Source organism: Blennius ocellaris (assembly GCF_963422515.1).
Source record: "Blennius ocellaris genome assembly, chromosome: 20".
Classification (NCBI taxonomy): domain Eukaryota; kingdom Metazoa; phylum Chordata; class Actinopteri; order Blenniiformes; family Blenniidae; genus Blennius; species Blennius ocellaris.
This window is the reverse complement of record NC_137669.1, coordinates 15,550,301-15,571,668: the sequence shown is the minus strand read 5'-3', so window position 1 is coordinate 15,571,668 and position 21,368 is coordinate 15,550,301. Positions and strand designations below refer to the sequence as shown.

General features: G+C 42.3%; 2 protein-coding genes across 3 annotated transcripts; one reads left to right on the top strand and one right to left on the bottom strand.

The window, feature by feature from the left end:
- Positions 1-256: 256 nt before the first annotated feature.
- On the top strand, positions 257-2,260 carry aunip (aurora kinase A and ninein interacting protein; the record flags this gene model as incomplete). The annotated part of the gene is made up of 3 exons (XM_080515612.1): positions 257-349; positions 1,041-1,194; positions 1,305-2,260. 3 exons carry the CDS (start codon positions 257-259, stop codon positions 2,258-2,260), a joined length of 1,203 nt encoding a protein of 400 aa, XP_080371738.1.
- Positions 2,261-2,403: 143 nt separating this feature from the next.
- Positions 2,404-21,057, bottom strand: cap2 (cyclase associated actin cytoskeleton regulatory protein 2). Of its 2 annotated transcripts, none has more exons than XM_080515986.1 (13): positions 20,831-21,057; positions 15,207-15,334; positions 14,939-15,039; positions 13,499-13,576; positions 8,998-9,141; positions 8,437-8,522; positions 7,144-7,249; positions 4,448-4,640; positions 4,197-4,360; positions 3,896-4,019; positions 3,739-3,821; positions 3,458-3,601; positions 2,404-3,287 (listed from the first exon to the last, which is right to left on the bottom strand). In XM_080515986.1, the coding sequence occupies exons 2-13, from the start codon at positions 15,322-15,324 to the stop codon at positions 3,204-3,206; spliced, it is 1,425 nt and encodes a 474-aa protein (XP_080372112.1). In that variant the 5' UTR covers positions 15,325-15,334; positions 20,831-21,057; the 3' UTR covers positions 2,404-3,203. The 2 variants fall into 2 exon arrangements, with proteins under 2 accessions (XP_080372112.1, XP_080372113.1); XM_080515987.1 differs by having other exon boundaries at positions 20,835-21,057.
- Between the last annotated feature and the right edge of the window lie 311 nt (positions 21,058-21,368).

Genomic DNA, 21,368 nt, shown 5'->3' with positions numbered 1-21,368 from the left:
GCTGCAGATGTTTGACAGCATGTGTACAGAGATTTCTGGCTTCCACGTTCTGAGTGACATGGAATCAAGATGAGCACTGACTTTTAACTTTTCCACATTGTGGCCAAAAGTGATTACCTCCCGCTAACAGTCTTTAATGGAAAGCAGCAATATATTAATGCTGGTCACTTCCAATTAATTCAAATAAAAGTTCAGTGTTATATGAAAAAAAAAATTTTTTTCAATGTGCTGCAGGTTATTTCCTCCCATTTGCACCATGAAGTCCTCTAAAGCTGCATTGAAGACCTCGGCTCAAGAGGAATGTGGCATCTGGCTGGACACCGTGCAGCTGAAGGAAAAAACTAAAAAGGTAAATGTCCAAACCAGTTATACACATCTACTAAATGGCTACTCCAATAACTCAGCAAAGCTGTTAATTATTAATTTTTAATAACCATCGTTGAGTATGAATACTTAAAACAAACCAAATCTCAACACAACATTTCGTACCGTGTATGTTGGCTATTTCACACTCAGAAGTCAAAACTATTGCCAAACACCTAATGGTTATTTATCTGGCATTAGCAGAAACATATTTTGACTGAAATGTGGATTTCTTAAGCTGGATCTAAATGGCTGTTTGGATAGGGCAGTGGAGATGAACTGGATGATGAAGTTCACATTCCCTGTTAAACTTTAACTAACTCTTTTAAAGAACCTCTGACAGACATCCGAGATTAGATTTGGCTGAGAAAAATATTGAAATAACATTCACCATTTATTTGTTTGAGTTCTTCAATGGTAATGTATTGTTCTTAAATACGTATATGGTAACGAAGTGATGGCAACAACTGCAGCAATTATTTGCTTTCTATTTTATTTAATGTAATTATTTCTTGTTAAAGCAGTTGCAATTATTAATTCAGTTAATGTTTGCTTTTTTATTATCTCAATTTTTTGTTTAATTTTGTCAACCCAAATACAATAAAAAGATGTTAAGCCTATTCAAAACATTTTCTTAAATTTATTCATTGTATTTGTCTGCATGTCATGTTTTTCAGAAATACACACGGCCCATTTCCAAGCTGCTCAATCCCTTCATTGGAGGTTCTGGATATAGTTTGGCCGTAGCGCTCAACTTCACTCAGACCAAAATTGAAATGCCAAAGACCAAGCAGAGCACTATTTCAACCTTCTTCACCGCACATCGAAGAGGTGAGTATTTGAATAGCTGCCCTATCAATTTGCATGGTATAGTATTGAAACAGTTTCTCTTCATTTTTGCTGATCGTTGATTTTTTTTTTTTTGCCCTCTCCTACAAAAGTCCTCAATAAAAATTCCACTTCCGAAGAACCAAACACGGATCCCGTGCAGCGTTCTTTGTCATCGACATCAACTGCACCCACAGTCCTGTCATGTGGGAGAAAGCGAGGCCGTGATATCGATCATGAAGAACTTGGAGCTGGGGTCGACCTGGATGAAGAGTGGAAAAGTGAAAGTGCCAGTGAGGGTAAAGAAACCCTCTGGCATTCCTCCTCACCACACACACACAGTGGATTTGACGACAGAAGGTCTGGGGAGTGTGAGCCACTGCAGAGTAAGAAGAGACATCCTGACTCCTGTTTGATCACTGACAGTCAGCCTCTTCCTCAGGCGTGGAGTCAGGACCCCCTGTTCACCTTCAGTCAGTATTCTGACAGTGAGTCGTCCCTCCCTGAGCACAGATTCAACGCAGCAAAGAACTTAAACAGCAATGGGGAAACCATCTCTGACAGTCTGCAGACTGAGGAGACTTTTGAAAATGTGATGAATGGCGAGAGGAGAACATCAACCCAGAAATCTTTCAATTGCTGTCATTCTCCCGGGGATGACGGTGACCAGGAAAACAGCATGCCAAGTCCGAACTCTTTTGTTTTGAGTCACAACTGGACGGAACCAAACCCTGCGTCGTCTCAGGGGCGTTTAGGCCGGCTGTGGAAAAAGACCGACGAAGAAAGGTTTGAGGCGGAGTGGATGAAACCAAAGTCTCCTCTTAAAAAACGAGTGCGGCCGTCACAGCACGGCGGAGACGAGGAGAGTTTGGCAGCGCTGTTTACTCAGGACTCTCAGGGTATCAGGGTGATAGCACATCGAGGCCCACCGGCCAGGAGTCCACTCAAAGACCACAGTAACGTGAGCACCAGGACTGTGAAGACGTACCGACCGCTGGTGTGGGAGGAAGAGGAGGATGAGGAGCTCTTTACTCAGGACTCACAGGGGAATCTGGTGATCAAACACTAAAAATATTCGAGACGTTCTTGGGGCTTTCTTCTGAGAGCTGCAGTTTAATAAATGTTGATTAGTGAATATTTTCAGACTTTCTCACGACTGTAAAACTGTAAGATGTTCATGCATCATGCGACATAAAACTCCGACAAGCAACATTTGAAGGATTTTGACTTTATTTGAAAAACGATACACTATTACATCAAATTGCTTTCCTGTAAAATAAAGGTTTTTGAAAAGTAAAACTGTTGTGTTAGATTATGTTGTACACTGGTGCGAGTGATACAGAAACAGTGCTCAAGTGTTAAAGATACCACTTCAGCTGACGTTATATAACAGATGATCGACGGGCACGTCAGTCGATTTAATGTCTGCTGCGTCACATCTGATCGTCTTACATCCATCAGCAACGTCACTCCAACACTGATCCACAACTACATGACTGCCATGCACTATACTGTACGTCATAAAAAGGCTAACTATAGACACTTCAACAGAAATATTCACCATAGACGTCTTGGATATTTATGTTCCATATTTGTTTTTGTTAACTTTTAAAACTTTGCTCTTATTAGTGGAATTTGAATTAGTAAAGTTTATTAAATGTAACCATGATATTGTTAATTTTTAAACAATTATACATAAATGCCAAAACAACGAGCTGGTTTGTGGTAGTTAGACCTGAGATATTTTTTTAATTCCTGATGACTTCATGAATTTGCTGTGTTTGTGCTTTAACTTGAAAGATCATGTATCTAATGACCAGTTGAATGAAGTGAAAACAGCTTAAAAATGCTCCAGAGACTGCTCGCGAAATTAAAAGGAGTGGGCCGAAAATGATTCTGATAACAGCTCCTCTTAATAAAATACCATTTGTTGATCTGGCGTCAGGTGGACGGATGTACTGTATATACTGTGGCGTTTGTGTGCATCGCTGGCGATGAAGACGAAGTCGCAATCAGCCAGCGATCTCTGAGGGTTCTGTCACCAGCTTGGATCCATCCCAGACGGTCTTGAACTGCTCGGGGACCGGGAGCTCTTTCTGTGAAACAAAAACCGACACACATACTGTGTAGCTCCAGAAAAAAAAAAAAGATTATAGAATTCTATATTTATTCCACAAGAACAGAGATGTTTTAAGTCGCATGTTTTTCTTTTCCACATTAACCCTGGATTATCAGATTCCACGCATTTGAAAAACGCGACACTCACATAGTCGTCTTCCCCTTGCGGTACGAGGACGTTCATCTCAGAGCTCTTGGCACTGACGATGTCGCAGTTGAGGGAGTCCTTGCTCAGGTAGACCTGGCAGCCCTCCGTCTTGTTGATGGAAATAGTGGGAACTTTACCCAACACCTGCAGAGAGAGAGAGACGCGTCACAGTCACTGGCAGGTATCTGTGGCACAGTCTGCACAAAAACATTTTGAAACATTTGTCCACACTTTAATTTGTCACGCAACATGGAGATCCACCTCTGCAAACTTTCACTCACCTGTAGCTGGATGGATTTGCAGTTGATGATCTCCACAATCCCAACTACGTTCTCAAAGACCAGACCCAGCTTCTTACAGTTGTCTGGCGAAACAATCGAAACGAGGAGAATTTACAATCGGAAGTTATGAATTTAAAACGGATTTCAGCCGACTCACCGATGATAATGGAGTTAATTTTGCCCTTGACCTGCAGGGTGGAGTTGTTACAGTTGAAGGCGTAAACCACCTGTTTTAGTTCCGTCTCATCGACCACCAGGTCGTGTTTCTGCTCAAAGTTTTCCTGCGACGACAAGAAAACGGAATCAGAAAGAATCTGCAGCGTAAAGCCATGATCAACTGACCCGGAGGAAAACCTTGGCCTTCTAACCTAATAAAAAACCATTGAGGAACAATCCACAGAATGTACAAAATATGTGTTCGTTTCAAACAGGACTATTTGAACAAACACTTGACGTACCACCCTCCACTTCTTCCCCTCGAGCTCCAGCAAAGGAGGCTTTTTCTGGGCCGCTGCTTTTGGTGAGCTGGCAGGTTTGGGGTTCTTGTTTTTGGTCTTTGTCTTATTGGAGCGCATATTTGGGTTCTTGTGGGTCTTCTGGTCATCTGAGACATGCTTCAGACCTACAGATGGAGAGAAAAAAAAAGAAGAGGATGATAGAAAATGCCAGGAGTATTGTAAAAGGCTGCCGGACGCCACAGTAAATCCACCTTTAGTGATGTCCATGCCCTGGTTGAGCTGGGCGAACAGTGCAGAGTGCGGAGCTGCGGTGTCTGCCTGCGGCTTGGGGTTGTCATCGGAGAAGATCGGTGGGGGGCCTGGGGGAGGCGGAGGCGGAGGAGGTGGACAGGGAGCACTCTGGGCCGGAGGGGAGTTGAGGAAAGAAGCAGGAGCGATGGGGCCCTGGGAGGTTGAAGGCATTTAAATAATTAGAGAAGAGGGACATTGTATTTTGGGTTTGTGATCTTATGAGACAAAACACTGATGCAACAGGTGTTTTGGGGATAACAGCTGTAGTAATAAAGGCCCTCCAGTAGGAGGAGTATTGTACAAGATATGTCGGGGTTGTTTTGTGTTCACTCTATATGATGTGACAGAGCAGGTGAGTGGTTACACTCAGCAATCATACATATTTATGTTTGCTTTCAAGAAGTATTTCCTATATTTTGCCCCTCAAGATAATTTGCTTTTTGTTTTTCTCAAATTCAGTATGATATAGTTGGAACAAAGTAGTATAGAAAATGTTGGTTTCTTGTTATAGCAATGCAGTGCATTACGAGTCTGTACTGTAACCAGCTGTAAGTCAGCATTAATCAGCATAAATGAGCTGTGAACAGTAAAACTGCAGCAGAGATAGACACACACACACACACACACACACACACACACACACTGAGGATCTCAAACAGCTGCCATAGACAGATGCAGCAACCGACCACATGTGTTCAGAGGGCTGAGGTGGTAATTAATGTGCGTCTTAGTGCCGAGACATGACCTCTGACACGAGGCGCACATGTTGCGCATATCACTGCTGAACAATACGGACCTGTTACACAAAACAGCTCAGCGCATAGCGCTGGATTAGAACCAGCATGTATTTGTGTGTCTGTGTGTTAATGTATGGCTGTTAAACACTCTGACTACCTCTTTGTGTTACCAAACATGTGTCGCCTTGCATGTGTGTGTGTGTGTGTGTGTGTGTGTGTGTGTGTGTGTGTGTGTGTGTGTGTGTGTGTGTGTGTGTGTGTGTGTGTGTGTGTGTGTGTGTGTGTGTGTGTGTGCGCGTGTAGTTGTAGGTTATAAAAGTTCTAAAATACACAAACACATGTTTTGAAAACCAGTTGTTCCTGTTTGGCAAAAAAAAAAAAATCTTTATTGAAAGTAGAAATGACAAATAAAAGTGAGAACTTGTTGATAGGTCATGTGACATTAAACTATATAGGATCATCAGACAACTCGAGCAATCTGAAGGCTGCAACACATATTTTAGGAAGCTATGATAGATTTTATTCTTCATTGTTCTCTGATTTAAAAACACGTCAGACAACAAAATCATATCAAGAAGTAACGAATCAATCAATCCATGAATCGATAATAAAAAAAAGCTAACTACTTATATTAAGCCTTTCTTGTTAATAAGCTTACAGATGAAAGGGTACCAGCTCAAAACTATTAAAAATATGGCTCTCACTTAAATAATCCTGATTGGTGGTGCCTGCCTACGCCCATGTTTTTATTTCCTGAGCTGCTCCGTACAATTTTACATCAAAGTATAAACCATGAGTGTAGTTGAAAACATAGGAACTAATGTGGGTTAGTCTATCTGTTTCAGCGTGACTCCATATGTCGGCCCGTGTGTGTCGGAGTGAAAGCTTGTCACTGAGCCCGTATCAGAGCAGCAGACGATGGCTGCGTCCGACAGGGACCAGCCCTGCAGTTTGGGTTACGACGCCGACTGCGTGTGTACACAGGCCCTTTGTCGGGGAGCCTCTGTAAAGAAAACCTCCATTCAAGTAAACCCTGAGGACCACCTGTTAGCGCGACACACTCCGGTCCTTGTACGCACACACACACGCCGAGTCTTTCAAACACACATCAAACTCCGTCGTCTGACAGCAGGGGCAACAGCTGACACACACGGCCACTGCAGGCCTCTCAAGTTTCTGCATCCAGGAACGACACATGTGCACCCAGTTGTTGAGTATTACCGAGGTTGTTATCTGATCGCGTCACATTAAAGGGCAGATTTCACATTTGTGCTCAGGGCAGATAAAAGATTGATGCCACTGTCATGACAGGCTGGAAAAGGATAAATCGGTCAGTTATTCAGTGAAAGTAAAGACTAAACAAGAACACACAGCTGTCTGGGATGTGTTCCCCCGAAGTGTATAAGTGTGAAAACAAAGTTATGTGGCTTGAACTGATTAACTCTTCTAATGAATTTCATGGCTACCATAGATTCTCTTATAGGGTTTTCCTGAGTGGATACTCCAGCCCCCCCCAACCATCCACTGACTGGTGTGGAGGAGTCCCCAAGCAGATGCTCATAAACAGAAGTTTGTCTGCAGGAGTGACGGAGGCCTTTCTAATCTCTGTAGGGAACTGCGCTGTGCAGCCACTCGTTCATTCATGCTCTCCGTGGTTTACGTAACCGAGAGCTTCATAACTAAAAATGGAAGTGTACTCAAAAAGTAGAGATTTGGGCTGATTTAAAAATATCAGGGCCTGCGAACACGAGCGCAACGAAAACACAGCTCCAAAAATAAATCTGCTATTTCAAGAGTCACCTCATGTCATAATGTATATATATTCCAACACAATGCTAAAAAAAACAAACCCCAAACAACAAAGACAAAGCTTTTTAAATACGGTGAATTTAATGGCGTAACCAAATTTGTGCACTCACAATCTTGCTCCACTCCAGTCCTGTTGTGTGGTGTTGTTTGATGAACGACTGCATCTCGGTCCAGACTGACAGGTACGAGCGGACCCAGTCCACGTGACGTCTGTCCCTGAGAGGGCATGCGAGCAGTGAGAGAGGGACGCACGGTGATACAATGGTCAGATCGAAAACAAAAAACAAAACAGGAAGTACGAAGGGATTCTTGTTTTCAGGTGTTCTGGAATGGTTTGTCACTATAGCCTGCAGATCAGGGGTCCAAAGGCAGAATATTAATTGTGCTCCTTCAGAAAAACCTCTTTTAAAAACTCAAATCCACTTTAATGAAAACCAAAGAATTCCAACCTTTTTTGTTTGCTTTTTAAAATAACATTCCAAATATTAAGCTGAAACACAATAAGCTGAGTTGTTAATTCTTTATTTATTTTAGTTTATTATTTTATCATGTTGTTATTGTTGTCGTTGTTTTTGTTTTTGTTTGGTTTTTTGTGTGTTCGTTTGTTTGTTCTGTTTGTTTGTTTTTTATTATTATTTATTTATTTTTAATTAATATTTGATTATTTACATAATTTTTCATTGTGATTATCTTCAACCCTTGAGTCCTTGTCTTGTCTTGTCTTGTCTCGTATTGTGGTGTGAATGCTGCGAGTGAATGATTTATTTTGTTTGGGAAGGGAGAATTGCTCTCCAATGCACCTTGGTTTTATATTACGTTTTACTGTAGCGAGTTTAATTACATTGAGAGATGACCATTGTTGTACATCTGGTATGTTTTTACATGTGTCTATACCTCCCAATGTAAAAACCAATAAAAATATTTGACAAAAAAAAAACCATTCCAAATATTGAATTTTTAAATGTTTAAAAAGAGGCCATAATTATTATAATTAGAATTTTGAAAATGTTTGTCACTTTTTAGTTTTGATGTTAGAAATAATGGACAACAACAATTAACTTTTCAAAACTATTCAAATTTTCTGCACCTGTATCTTCACTCAATGTGAACGACTAATTCCAAAAATGTTGGGACAATGTATAAACAGAGACCTTTGGCTTTTAGATGTACATTCCTCCAAATCTCTTATACAGTAGTTTGATGGCAGTAAGCACTATAGCTGGTGGTTCTTCAAGGTTTTCGCATTTCTGTGTTTTCCTTTCCAGCAATTTCCAATTTCTCATGCAGATCTTAATTTGTGCATCTTAGAGGTTTCTCTAGAAACCTCCTCAGGGCATTGTGGGGACAATAAAGCTGTGACCACAGTTTCTCTTTATTGTGAAGAAGCTATGAGGCTTATTTACGTTTCCTTGTAGTCCTTCAGCACTCTGTTGGTGTAGAAGGTCGCAGCGTCATTCATCTCCTTCACATACGGGCCTGGCTTCTGGCTCTGAGAGAGGGAGAGAGAGCAAGAAACACTACCCTCACTTTGACAGCGGCGTAAGAAGAGGTAGAAGCTTTATGTCAAACTGCAAATTTGTCTTCATTTGAGAGTACATTGCTGATATGGTCATAAATACAACTTCAAAGTTTGGGATAAAGATAAGTGAGGAAAAGAGCCGTCCTGACAGAAACTTACACAGACCAGAGCCGACTTCAATGAATTGTCATTTAAGACCTGAAGAGGAGGAGCTCTGATGTTATTCTAAATTATATTAGCCTCAAATCTTTATACTGATGAGAAACACAGAAATGCTTCATGTAAGTGGGAGAAAAACATGCTTGTCTGCAGTTGTTTATGAGTAAACCTCATCTGATTTCTTGAGTTTATTGATTTTTTTTGGTCACTTTTAGTGTACAGGGATAACAGGCCAATCATTACACAAATGATCTGTTCCACACGCATGTGTTCTATGCTTTCTCACCACAGCCACCCAGCCCAACGCGGGGATGCTCTCGCTCACGGCTGACAGGTGGTTGAAGAGCTGACTCCCGCGATTGCGTTCCCTGAAGTTCTGAATGTCCTGGATGTGATCTGAAATTGGCTTCAGCAGGTCGTGGAGCTCCGTCTGCAGGAGCAGAGAGAGAGAGAGAGAGAGAGAGAGAGAGAGAGAGAGAGAGAGATGTTAAAATGAGGAGGGGATGAGAGGGTAAAGGTGACTGTAGTTTATTGCCTGTACACATGCAATTATAAGTATCACCTTTGGCAAAATAGGACAACCCTCTACAAAAGACTGCACTGATTTGACATCACCGGCTCTTTCCTCTGCCGACCAGCACTCGTCCTGCTTTTTCTATCACTCAGTATTTCCCAAACTGACCTGCTGGGCAGCATCTAATTTTACTTGCCAGAGCCTTTTTCCACTGCTACTTCCAGATCTCAGTTACGGTATAGCTCGTCTCCCCGGCTCCCAGCTCCCCTCCCCGGAGCTCTGGTCCTACAAGACATTCCTAAGTTCATGGGGAGATCCCTCTGGCCTTGTAAGGCATGCCGCTCCTCCACTGTTTACAGTTTACCAATCACACGTAAGTCGGCTCTCACATGAAACGCGGTGCTTCATTGGTGAACTGCTGCCAAGGCGTTCTTGCTGAAATCTTCCCTGAACTGGACGCAATGTGAAACATTTGCTTTTGATAATCGGCAATAAATGTGTGCTTTCTATTTAGCCGAGCGGCTGATTTAACAAACAGAAGGTAAATAACGCATCACTTGCTAAACATTTACAGTATCTCGGTGTTGGTTGAAGCAATGTTCAACATAAATATATTCTTGTTTCAATAATTATATCCTTGCATGCAAAAGCCAAATAAAAAAGGAGTAAACTCTTTTTTTTTGCTACAAATTCAAACTGTGGGTGAATGGTGATTCCATGATGCTTAATTCGGCACAGCTTCACATTGCAGCTTTGTTTAATTACTGACCATCTCAGACCTGTAAATTGTATTCAGGCCTTTGACATTACAGCATCTGAAATCTTTCAGCTACATAATATCTCTTTAGCACAATAAAAAAAAAACTGTGCTGATATACAGAAATAACATGGGTGCTTTATGCCTGAGAGTAGAACATGTACTGAGATCTGTGCAGCTCTCTGCTACACTGCACAGCCGAGGTCAGATTGTGGACTTCCCCTCATTAAATCACAGCGAGGAAGATAACAGAAATATGAGAAAGAATGACTGGCAGGTGCAGAGAGGACTTCAGCCATATTCCCACATATGTTGTAAGTTAAACAATCCTTTAAAGCTTCTGAGGTGGAATTTTGTCAAAAAGGGAGGCAGAGTTGGTTTTATGGAAAACCCTTCAGCTGCTAACAGGCTAAGGAACTACATTTAAAACATACCATTTGTGGTAAAGAGCCATCAAATGTAATGCATATCGCAGATCCCCATAGGCTACAAACTGATCCTTGGTGTATTCTGGCACAGTTCTGTCAGAATACCTGGAAAAACACCACACAAGTTCAAGTTTATTGTCACATGCATATTTCAAAACATGTTTCCTTGCACAATGAAATAATTTCTCTGCGGTGGAAGTGTCACTGTCAAATAAAATGCAGAAAAGAACGGCTGAATGCATTTAAATACCTACCAGCTGGTCATTTTTCACCATATAAACAAATGCATTATAAACACTGAATTTACAGTGTTCCACTCTTATCACTGTTCTGGTTTTAGATTTTGTTTGTTTTTCACTGACGACTGAATCACACATTATGAGCTCAGCATCAACACTGTGGGAAACAGCTCTGACCAAAGGTTGGAAAGAGTGTGTGTGACTTTCTCTCTAAAGACAACCTCAGATTTCAGACTGTAACAGTTGTGGGTACAGAGAGAGAGAGAGAGACAGAGAGAGAGAGAGAGAGAGAGAGAGAGAGAGAGAGAGAGAGAGAGAGAGAGAGAGAGAGAGCATGAGCCAACAAAAAGGATCAAAAATGTCGGCTCACATTATTTGATGGAGCGAGCCCGACATGTGATAACAGCACAGGCTCTGACTTCCTATACAAGCACAACATCAAAGGTGGACAACGAGCCGGGACGACAAGGGGAGAACAGCTGTAGGAGGGTTTTTAACGCGGTGGAAGGCCAGTGTGAGCATGTGTGTGTGTGTGTGTGTGTGTGTGTGTGTGTGTGTGTGTGTGTGTGTGTGTGTGTGTGTGTGTGTGTGTGTGTGTGTGTGTGTGTGTGTGTGTGTGTGTGTGTGTGTGTGTGTGTGTGTGTGTGTGTTGCCAGAACCAGTAAAACAGACAATCACAACACATTGAGTTAACAGGCCAACCTGAGGTCACATAAGAGAGAGACTGACTCTCTCTCTCTCTCCCTCCCTACACACTCACTAACAACAGGCTCAAATATAGAACATGCCCATAAAAAGTCAGGGAGCACAACAGCGTTGCACTGGAGAGAAAGAGAGATAGGCCAGAAGTTTGTGTGTGAGCTGTGTTCGTGACGACAGATATAGACATGAATGAAGGAGGTTGATTGTGTTTGTGTGGAGTTCTTTTTGTTGTTGTATTTAGAGAGGGCCTTGTACTCTTGCTTTCTGTGTGTGTTCTTAAAGATTTTCAGCTGTTGTTGATCATGTATAGAAACAACCGATGTCTCAACCTGTTGAAGCTTACGTCACCTCGTCTCAGCTGCTGTTCCATCTGGGCTTATTTTCAGGTGCGACACGTTGTCCAGAGAGGACGACTGCTTGTGTTTAAAAACACAGTTCGGGACTTCTGTGCTAATTCTAGTCAGCAGATTACGGCAAATTACTTTCGCATCCATCACGATTTGTAGTTTTATTGCGTTCAATAATTGTAGGAATTGTTAAAAAAGTTCCCGGCCATGAAAGAAGAAAGACTTTCCTCTGTTGGGGATATTTGCAGCAAGATTTTTTTGATGCGTCTTTCTCGGGGGATTTGCTGGAATAACTATTAGAGAGGTCAAGTCTTCAACTGCCTTTTACGTTTGCCTTGCAGGGGTTGATATCGACTCGCCGACATTCTGCTTATATGGTCACGAGCTCTCGGAAAAACAGCAGCCGGCATGATAAAGAAGCTGGTGTCAAATTACACGCATTTTGAAATGTTTGCATTTTTAGGGGAGCTTCTCAACTTCAGAAAGATGGCACTTGAGTAACGTTTTGGATGCGGCTCATACCCAGTTTCATCTCCTACTCCCTCGTGTCACCGCACCGCTGGGTCCCACACTCTTTTTCAACTGTTTGCATTTCTGAGCAACGCTGAACGCTCTTTTCACCGCCTCTCAGCCAATGACCTGAAAGACTGGTAGTAATCACTTCCTGGTGGGCTCTGCACTGTAGACACACACACACACACACACACACACACACACACACACACACACACACACACACACACACACACACACACACACACACACACAGAAGGCCAATGGGATGATATCATATCAATTCACTCTCTCTCTCTTTCACACACACACACACACACACACACACACACACACACACACACACACACACACACACACACACACACACACACACACACACATGGCTTGCCCCCCCCCCCTGTTTTCTCTATACGTGAACATGCAGGGAATGTGTTGCATTAGCGTTTTCTTGGTCAAAGAGCAGAGTAATCCCTCTGTGAACGGCCCGGCCTGCTGGGGAACACAGGAGGGGAGGACACAGACGGACATATGGGGCCGAGATACAGTTTATGTCTCTGCTTGGCTGCTGTGAATCATTTAATGCAATTTGCATCCGAATGTCACGAGAACGGCAGTCGTTCCCCCTCTGAAGGTTACTGAAAAAGTTTTGTGCAACCAAGCAGCGACAGCCAATGATTACTACTGAAGTCCCGCTCAAATGTTTAAAGAAAGAAAGAAAGAAAAAAAAACAACGAGAGGGAATACATTTACGTGAACCACATGACAGCCCGTACAAATATACCTTTGTTATAAACAGGAAATCCAGAAATGACTATGTCGTCTTCAATGTATCAACATTATTATTTACCAAGTTTAATCAGTATGTTAGTACGCTAAAGGTCTATTAATTGTCTGCAAAACTGAGAAATTAGTTCTCCCACACTCACGGCTGCAAGAAAATAAAAACATCAGTGTTTCCTTGCAGCCTTAGTTTTGGAGTTCTCACAAAACATTCTCGCCACGTCGTGTCGCCATGTCCAGAACGAACTTTGATATTGAATTTGCCACATTGACGAAATTAACACATTTCTATTTATGGAAATCCAAAACAAGACCAAAGATGATTCATGGAAGTAGCGAACAAGCAACATTGAATAGAAAAGAATTAGATAATGAATCCATCTTTAGCTAACCCTGCAGAGGTTTCTGTTCCTGAAGGCGAACTGAAGACTCAGTGTGATAATACTTGCTTCTGTTGCAACTGGTGACCACAGTTACAGTGTAATGTATGTGGTGCTGTTATACCTTTACAGGTTGCTGGTGGGTGGCAGCCATCTTGAGGAAAGTCCTCTGTGTCTGCAGGGCCTTGTTCACCATCTCAGCCTGTGCACAGCAAAGTCAGGCCGGTCAAAGTCAAAATTTATGTCGTATGACACATTGCACATCGCTCCAGTGTGTACTCTGAATGCAGACAATGCCGAGTGCTCTGAAAAGAAAAATAATGATTTGACCTCCACCGGTTGTTTACAGTGGCTACTGGAGGAGTGGATTCGTGAGTGTCTGGGTCCACACATACACACACACACACACACACACACACACACACACACACACACACACACACACACACACACACACACACACACACACACACACACACACACACACACACACACACACACACACAGACCCTTCGGGAGAGTTTCAGCCAGCCGTGCACGTTGAGACCTTCAGTTCAGGCCAAAGGAACCACCAGGGAGTCTTTGTCCATAAAAGGAGCTCTGCAAACCTAAAGAAATCACCTCTGCACCCCCCCCCCCCCCCCCCCCCCACACACACACACACACACACACACACACTCCCCCCCACCCGGTCCAGTGATGGGACACAGAGATAGAAACCATCTTTCAAGACACAGTAAAAAAAAAAAAAACACATGAATTCTTATCTTTTTTTTTCAGGATTGTTTCTTTACTTTTCTTTTTTTTTTCACTATTTATTTTTGAAGTACTTTTATGTTATCTGTTGACTTTATTCCAAGGACAAAGCACAGCCATTATTGCCAATTGGCGCACCATTAAACACTCACAGTCCTGGTGGGAGTGCGAGTCATAACCGAATAGGAAAATGTGATCCACTGGCAGTGTGATGAATGAATACATGGCCATAGTTAAGTCCCGTCCTTGGCTTTGTATAGGACAGGAAACCTTTTCTATTATACACACACAACACTGCCTGCCACAGACCTTCCAAATTAACCTTTGTCCTCCAGAGCTATACCTATCTAAGTGGAATCTCGAGTGAGGAAATCCTGTTTATATATAAATTTGATCCAAGTTGGCATAGAAAGAAAGTCTGCACTTGGAAGCTGGGATTATGAAGAGGCTCCAGCGCTTGAATTCATTAAACAAAGAAGTTATAATGTGGAGCATTACGTTGAAGCTCTTTATGATTTTGGAGTCAGGGTACATTTATAAAAACCCGATCAAACTGATGAAGAGTGATGCTTCTTCTGAAGAGTGAAGTGTGCAAAATTGGCTCGGCCCCCCCTCTTTCAGAGCATTAACAGGTGCATTGGCAGACAGTAGACTGACAAACCTGTTATACTGTAACTGAAGATCACTGCAGCGGCAGCAGCAGCTGTGCCAACATCTGTCAGCGACAGCTGAGGGTCGGACAGCTCGCACAAGGGGCTCACTATTTGTGCGGTGTAGAAGAGCTTTCCGAGGATCCCGTCTCACTTACGTGTTTCTCCACTTCGCTCCCTATAGCTCGGCTGTGGTTGAGGTACTCGGACGCCGGGCCTCTCAGCAGCACATCGAAGGCTTCAACGCTCTGAGACAGGCCTGGAAACAGAGACGTCTCTGCTCACTTGTGTGGATTGACTTGAGTTTTTCCAAAGGAAGCGGCAGAAGTGAAAAAGTTAGACCCGTTTGTCTCAGTACTGTGCTGCAGGTTACGCTCAGCTCCCAAAAGCTCAGGCCCAAAACGCCATTTTTAAGCCCACACTTGCCTCCGTCGATGCCGTTGACACAGTCCCCATTGGCCAGGCCGCTGGACGCCTGCATGGTGACGGACATTTGCTCCAGGCGAGTCACAGCTCGCTCCAGTCGCTGCATCAATCCTTCCATGGTGGTAAACCTGAAAACAAAAGCAGGAATTACAGTGGGCTTCTATTTTGAAGTTGTGGTAATACGAACTGTTGGATTATATCCGATATATTTATGTCCTCTGCATCACATAGTTTCTTATGTTCCTCTCGCTTTGTATCATTCTGCTGGGTTGACTGGCTTCTGAGTGATCCTCCAGTTGATCATTTCATAGTTGATCAGATTAATTGGATTAGAATGACAAGCAACAACAGAATTAAAGAAGGAGAACGAATTTAATGAATTAATCTCTCTGAATCTATCTATCTGATCTGAAAGATATTGGACCATTATTACATAATTTAATAGAATGTTTGTTGGTGACTGTGGAGAATGACACATTGAAGAATTTGTTTTCCAAATGCTTTTTGCCATTAAAATGTCTTTATTGTTTTATTTGCTCACTCAGCTATAAAGTCAACCAAATCATCTAACTTTATAAAAGGTGATCACTTTGTGTTTGGCTGTGGTCATTTGGAAAGAAGTTATAATCACATTTACATGTTTTGGCAACATAATTTGATCAACAGCAGCTCAAACTGTTTCCCTAAAAGCTTCTAATCGACGACAGATGATTTGCGCTGCCGTCACGCATCTGATTTTGCGTGTTATTTCCTTTAAGCACATGTTCTTCTTTTTCTCTAGGAACTCTAATTTTCCCTCACAGTCCAGAGACAAGCTTATTACATTTTTGGTTTTGAACTAATTTGCTACAAAGAAAAAAAAAAAATCGTTCATTTGTAAACAAAAGAAAAATATGTTGATCTGATTCATAAATTAAGATTTGCACCCTGCTGTTCTCAGTTTTCTTTGCAGTTGCATTCTGATTTCTAAGCAAACACTGTCACTGTTCGAGGTGCTTCGGTCAAACGAGGACATGCGCTGGTGCCAAGCAGTGAAAGCAATGAAATGATCACTGATGAAAACGACGGAGAAACAAACCAACGATCACCCAGACGGGGAGAAAGCCTCAATGAAATAAAGAGCTGACATGCATTGTCTCGCTGCGGCTTCAGTTTGAACATCTTAACGTGCCGTTAACGAACAGTAACCGAACAGTTCTGAGCTCGACTGGAGAAACGGCACCGACCACGCTGTACCTGCCTCTTCAACGCTGACCTGCCATATGTGTCACCAAGAGGTCACGCGGGCCCGGTTAGAATATTTATGAGTCAACAGAGGAGGAATTCAATCTTGGGACCCGCTGTATGTTTACACAAACCACTGCCCAGTAACACACACTTCCTAAGCTGACACCTGCGAGTCCATCAAACAATCTCGTGGTGTGACTCACAGACAGTTTTGTTTTTCAAAATTCTTTTCAAAATGATCCATATAAAACCCACACAGTTTTGTATTCGTATGACAGCTAAGCAGACCGACCAGGGTCCACTCTCTGTAATCTTTATAAAGTATGTCTAATAATTACATGCCATGAGCAGCTCTGATGGAGTCACCGCTCTGGAGACATCTCAGAGCAGTGCCACATGCCTGCTGCAGGACTCACATGTTATTTCTGCCCCGTGGGTCACGACAGCTCTTGAGCAAGAGCAGAAACCCAGAGAGCTGCACGTCAACTAGGCTAAAAACAGGAGTGAAAAGAGACAAACACCTAAACAAGAGGCGAGAGACTGTTTTAGTATGCGTATAGCCTGTTTGTAAGTATTTTGACTGAAAAATGTACACAGACCACATGAGAAAGTCCAAAACATGATCAAGGATGCGTGACAAAAGCAACTGCAATAATCAAAATACCACGTTTGCCAACAGATTGTTTACTTCAGTAATAGAAGCAGTTTCTAAAGAGTTTGGGGACAGAAATCCTTTACCCAGAGATAATAAGCTGGAACTCACAGGGTAAAGTCTGAGAGCTCATTGTTTAAGTAAAAAAAAAATATTTCGTGCAGAGATGTTAGTAAAAGTTGCATTCAACCTGGAAAACCATTTGGTATGAGGTATTTTCTATTATTCGATCCTATATTGACAAATTTTGATGTTCAGTTTTGTTTTCACTGAAAAAAAAAGAAAGTATCTTGTTAACGGCGAAACCTAAACATGATGTTCTTATTTGCTGACCAGCGGTTGCAGAATTAAATCAGATGAATAGCAACAATTCATCTTCTGTGTTTGCGCAAGTCCAAAATATTTCAATTAATCAGCGTCTGGCTCAATAACAACCTCAGACTTTGTTTATAGAGCGTGATGCAGAAAGAGCCAGAGTCTGCGTTGATTGTACCGTCGGTCAGCCAAAATCTCCCTGGCAAATCAAGCACATGGCCAATGAGGCTCTTCCAGCGTTTCAGTACAAATTAATACGCTCAGCCCATCACAATAATCTAATGGAAAACCAGTCACAGAGTTGCCATGATGGCAAGAAGGGGCCGTCCCAAGCCTCGAGAACTGCCTGCCTGGGTTAGGGTTAGCTTGGGGAAGCAAGTGCAATTGACCCACATTGACACTCATTAATGTGGCCAAAAAAAAAGAGAAAAACAATCAACCAGAAGTTGCTGAGAAGATGCTTTTTATCTGGAACTTCTAGCCGTTATAACCGTCTGCTCCATGAGCACATTAGACTCTGGTGGGCCGCGCCGTCTGCAAGATAAAGACCCAAACCAACAGCTGAGAAAGCACACATGCTCCTGCAGTGAAGAGATATTACTGACTTCACTCTGACCCAGCATGTGTCTCCTGAACCCCCTGGTCTGGTATCTGATCTTTGCTAGGGCTATAATCAGCCTCTGCTGCTGTGTGCCGTACAGTAAGGCGTCAGGATGTAAGACTCTGTGGGCTCTCAAACAATGACGGGATGAAGCGGGGGAAGAAAAAAAATCACATAGCTGTTGGTTTACAGTACATCTACTTCAGCTGCTTGTGTGGCCATTAAAGCAGGAAACGGTGATATCGTAGTAAGAGAAGTGAAGGAAACTTTCACTGTTTGTCTCCTTAACTGCTCCTGCACTTTGGCTCTCATTAGCGGTTGAAAGTTTTATGAGTTTTGTAATTGTCTGATTATAGACGATCTACTAAATGTGCTCTAGATAACGCGGACATAATGAGTCCATGTAAAATAGGGGCAGTGGTTAAAATAGACATTTGAGCCTCGTGCAGCAGGTGGGAAAGCAGCTGTTCAGTAAAGAAACTCCAGTGTGACAAAACCTCGTGAAACTTTTGATCATATTACAGGAGATTCGTTACATTTTCAACACTTTTTACGTTCCAGTGAAAATAATACACCATCCTGACTAATTCGTCCTGAAGGTTTCCATACAGATACTGATATATGGGGCTTGATTGAAACTATTTTAAAATAAGACTGCTTTAAAATATTGAGTTCGCCAATCTGGGGAATGTAACTGGTCTCAGTTTTTGTCGTTAAGCAGTTCTGTATTTAATTCTAATGTTATGATGTGACAAAGGGGAACTTCTGAAAAGTCGTAAGAAAATGTACACTTTAGGTTCTGTCAAATACTTTCATGATATCAACCTTATATTTCAACTTGGGTTACATTTTTAACAGTTTACCTCAATATCTGTACACAAATTTAAGTTGATTCTTTCCAATAAACATTTTTTTTCCCTTTAACCTTCTAGGGCACCGTGCCAAGACTGTAAATATTTGCATGTGAATAATTTAACTGCCATTTATATGTTAGAAAATGTGTCTGAAAGTCATGAAACTCAAAAATCACATATTTAACCATTTGTGTGTTTTTAAATCACTAAATCGAACGATTAACTCACCACAGTTGTAACATTTAATGTATTATAATACGCAAAAGTACACAAAATATGACTTTCTATTGGGTCTATAGAGCAATTTGAAATCTAAACTTTGAAACAACTGGAAGAAGTGGAAACTTAACTAACTTAAAATGAATTGAGGTAAAACCTTGGATGTTTGAGTTTTGCAATGTGTCTCAAAAAAATCTCTCTAAAATGAGCTGTATTATCTAACCTCTAGCAAAATATACGGAAAGTTTCATTCAATGTCTCCTGTTTTCTTTTAGATTGGACTCGACTTGATTTGATGAAGGCCGAACAACTCCAATGGCTTTCCTCTGCTTTTATTTACAACAGTGTGAGTGACTCATGAAAGAGTTTACATTGGATCCAATACTGTTTATTAAGTATGAACCACCTGAAATTTCAGAAGAGAAATAAGGGGAATTAAGTCGTAAAACCATGTCCTCCATTTGTATTTTCCTTCTGATGTGACTTAAATGTAAATGTTAGTAGAAGCCCTGCAGCCTTCAGTAAACATCTTTTCACAAATTCACCCTCATTGTTTAGCTTTGATACAAATGCTACGTGACGACCTCCATCAGTCAGTGTCAGGTTCAGTGTTATGTCCGTCCACTGCTCTCACTAAAACATTACAATCTCAGTCCATTTATAAAGCAGTGCAGTTACTTTTACAGAAACATTAAAGGTACAGTTATCCCAGAGGACATGACTCGGGATGGGAATTGAAAACCGTATCTTATTGAGAACCGGTTCCCAGTGTGTCAATTCCAAACTATTCCCTTCTTTATTCCAGTGGGCACGAATGATGTCATACACTAGTGCAGCCAGCAGTAAATATGGCGCCTCATTAGCACAAACTGTTGAAAGTTTTCTTACATTTCATGTGAAAGGATGACAACTGGGCAACGAACAAATCTTGTAAAATTACATTTCATCAAAGGGAGGAAATGCTACTAATATGCAGAAACATTTGCACACACAGTATGCGATAACTTTGAATGGATATCTCATTTTCGATGCGCTCTGGAGTAAATCTCAACCCTGCAGCAATGTTAGCACATCATCTGCTGTCAATACTGCAGGTTTTATTTTCAAATGAGAACTGTAAAGGGAACCGCAATTGTAAAAAAACTTATCAATTCCCATTCCTAGACCAGAATGGATCGTCTGGAGGTGTCAGTTTTGGTCTGCGGGCCATGTGTTTGACACCCCTGGCGTGGAGTGAAATTACACCAAAAAGACTGAAAATATAAAGATCAATTAACAACCTGGAAATGAATCCATAAAACAACCTAACAGGTTGGGTCACATTATTATTGACAATATGATAAGTTAATATTATTAATCACACAATCAGTCATTTTTTTTAATGAATGCGGTTTATTGAAAGTGCTCATCTGGCCCTCTCATAACGGAAGACCCCCCGCCCCCCCAACCATCATAATAAAACCCGACATGGCTCTGGCACGCTGACAGGACTTTCACCGCCCCTAAAAATCCGATGCTCGGCGCCACAATGTCACTGTCAGTCCAACAGACACACGGAACACGTCGAGGGAAACAATCACGCAGCTGCAAAATCATCAGCGTGGAGTCGAGTCGTGCCTCTGGGTGGAGATGGCACTTTGGGACAGTTGTGCGTAAAGACGCACGCGCCAAGATACGCATTGAATCCCTCCGCCCATAGAAATCAACCAAATATGAAATAAAACAGCAGGATAACACTCCTACAGATTATTCCTACCTGCCTCCCTCTGTGTTGCTGTAAATATCCACCGGGGTGTGTAGTTGTGTTTGCGGGACGCCGTGGTGTCTGTGCGCCGTTTGATCCGCGCTCCCCGCTCTCCTGCCTCCGCGCGCCGTCACTCCGCTGCGCGCGGCACCGGGGCTCTTCCGGGATGTCCTAATTAAGCCACACGGTGAACCTGAGAGACGAGCACCGTGACTCAGTGCGCCGCGATCTCCTCTGGGACGGACGGACGTCTACCACCGTAGGCAACGTGGCAGCCTCAGTGACTAAAAATAAACACACGATGGACGCCGGGGCCTCTCTTCAGGGATCTGCTCTGGACTTGAAGGAGTCACCATCGTCATCGTATTCACCCTCGCGAAGTCAGTCCATGGGAGGAAAATCTAGTTTGAGCTCCAATTTGGAAACCCCCCTCTTTAAAAATGGCTCCCCAACATGAGAACTTCATTATTGACATCAGCTGCAGTTTTTTTATTTTATTTCCAAAGCCACTTTTCCAAGCTCAATAAATCATGTTGAATGGAGCACTTGA

Bases quoted from the DNA above. Each gene is read 5' to 3' on its own strand.
- cap2 (XM_080515986.1), bottom strand. From the start codon at position 15,324: ATGGAAGGATTGATGCAGCGACTGGAGCGAGCTGTGACTCGCCTGGAG. The intron at 9,142-13,498 runs GTATAACAGCAC...CTGCTCCTGCAG, and splicing joins CCCACCAGCAACCTGTAAAG to ACGGAGCTCCACGACCTGCT. The intron at 3,822-3,895 runs GTGAGTCGGCTG...TTGTTTCGCCAG, and splicing joins AATTAACTCCATTATCATCG to ACAACTGTAAGAAGCTGGGT.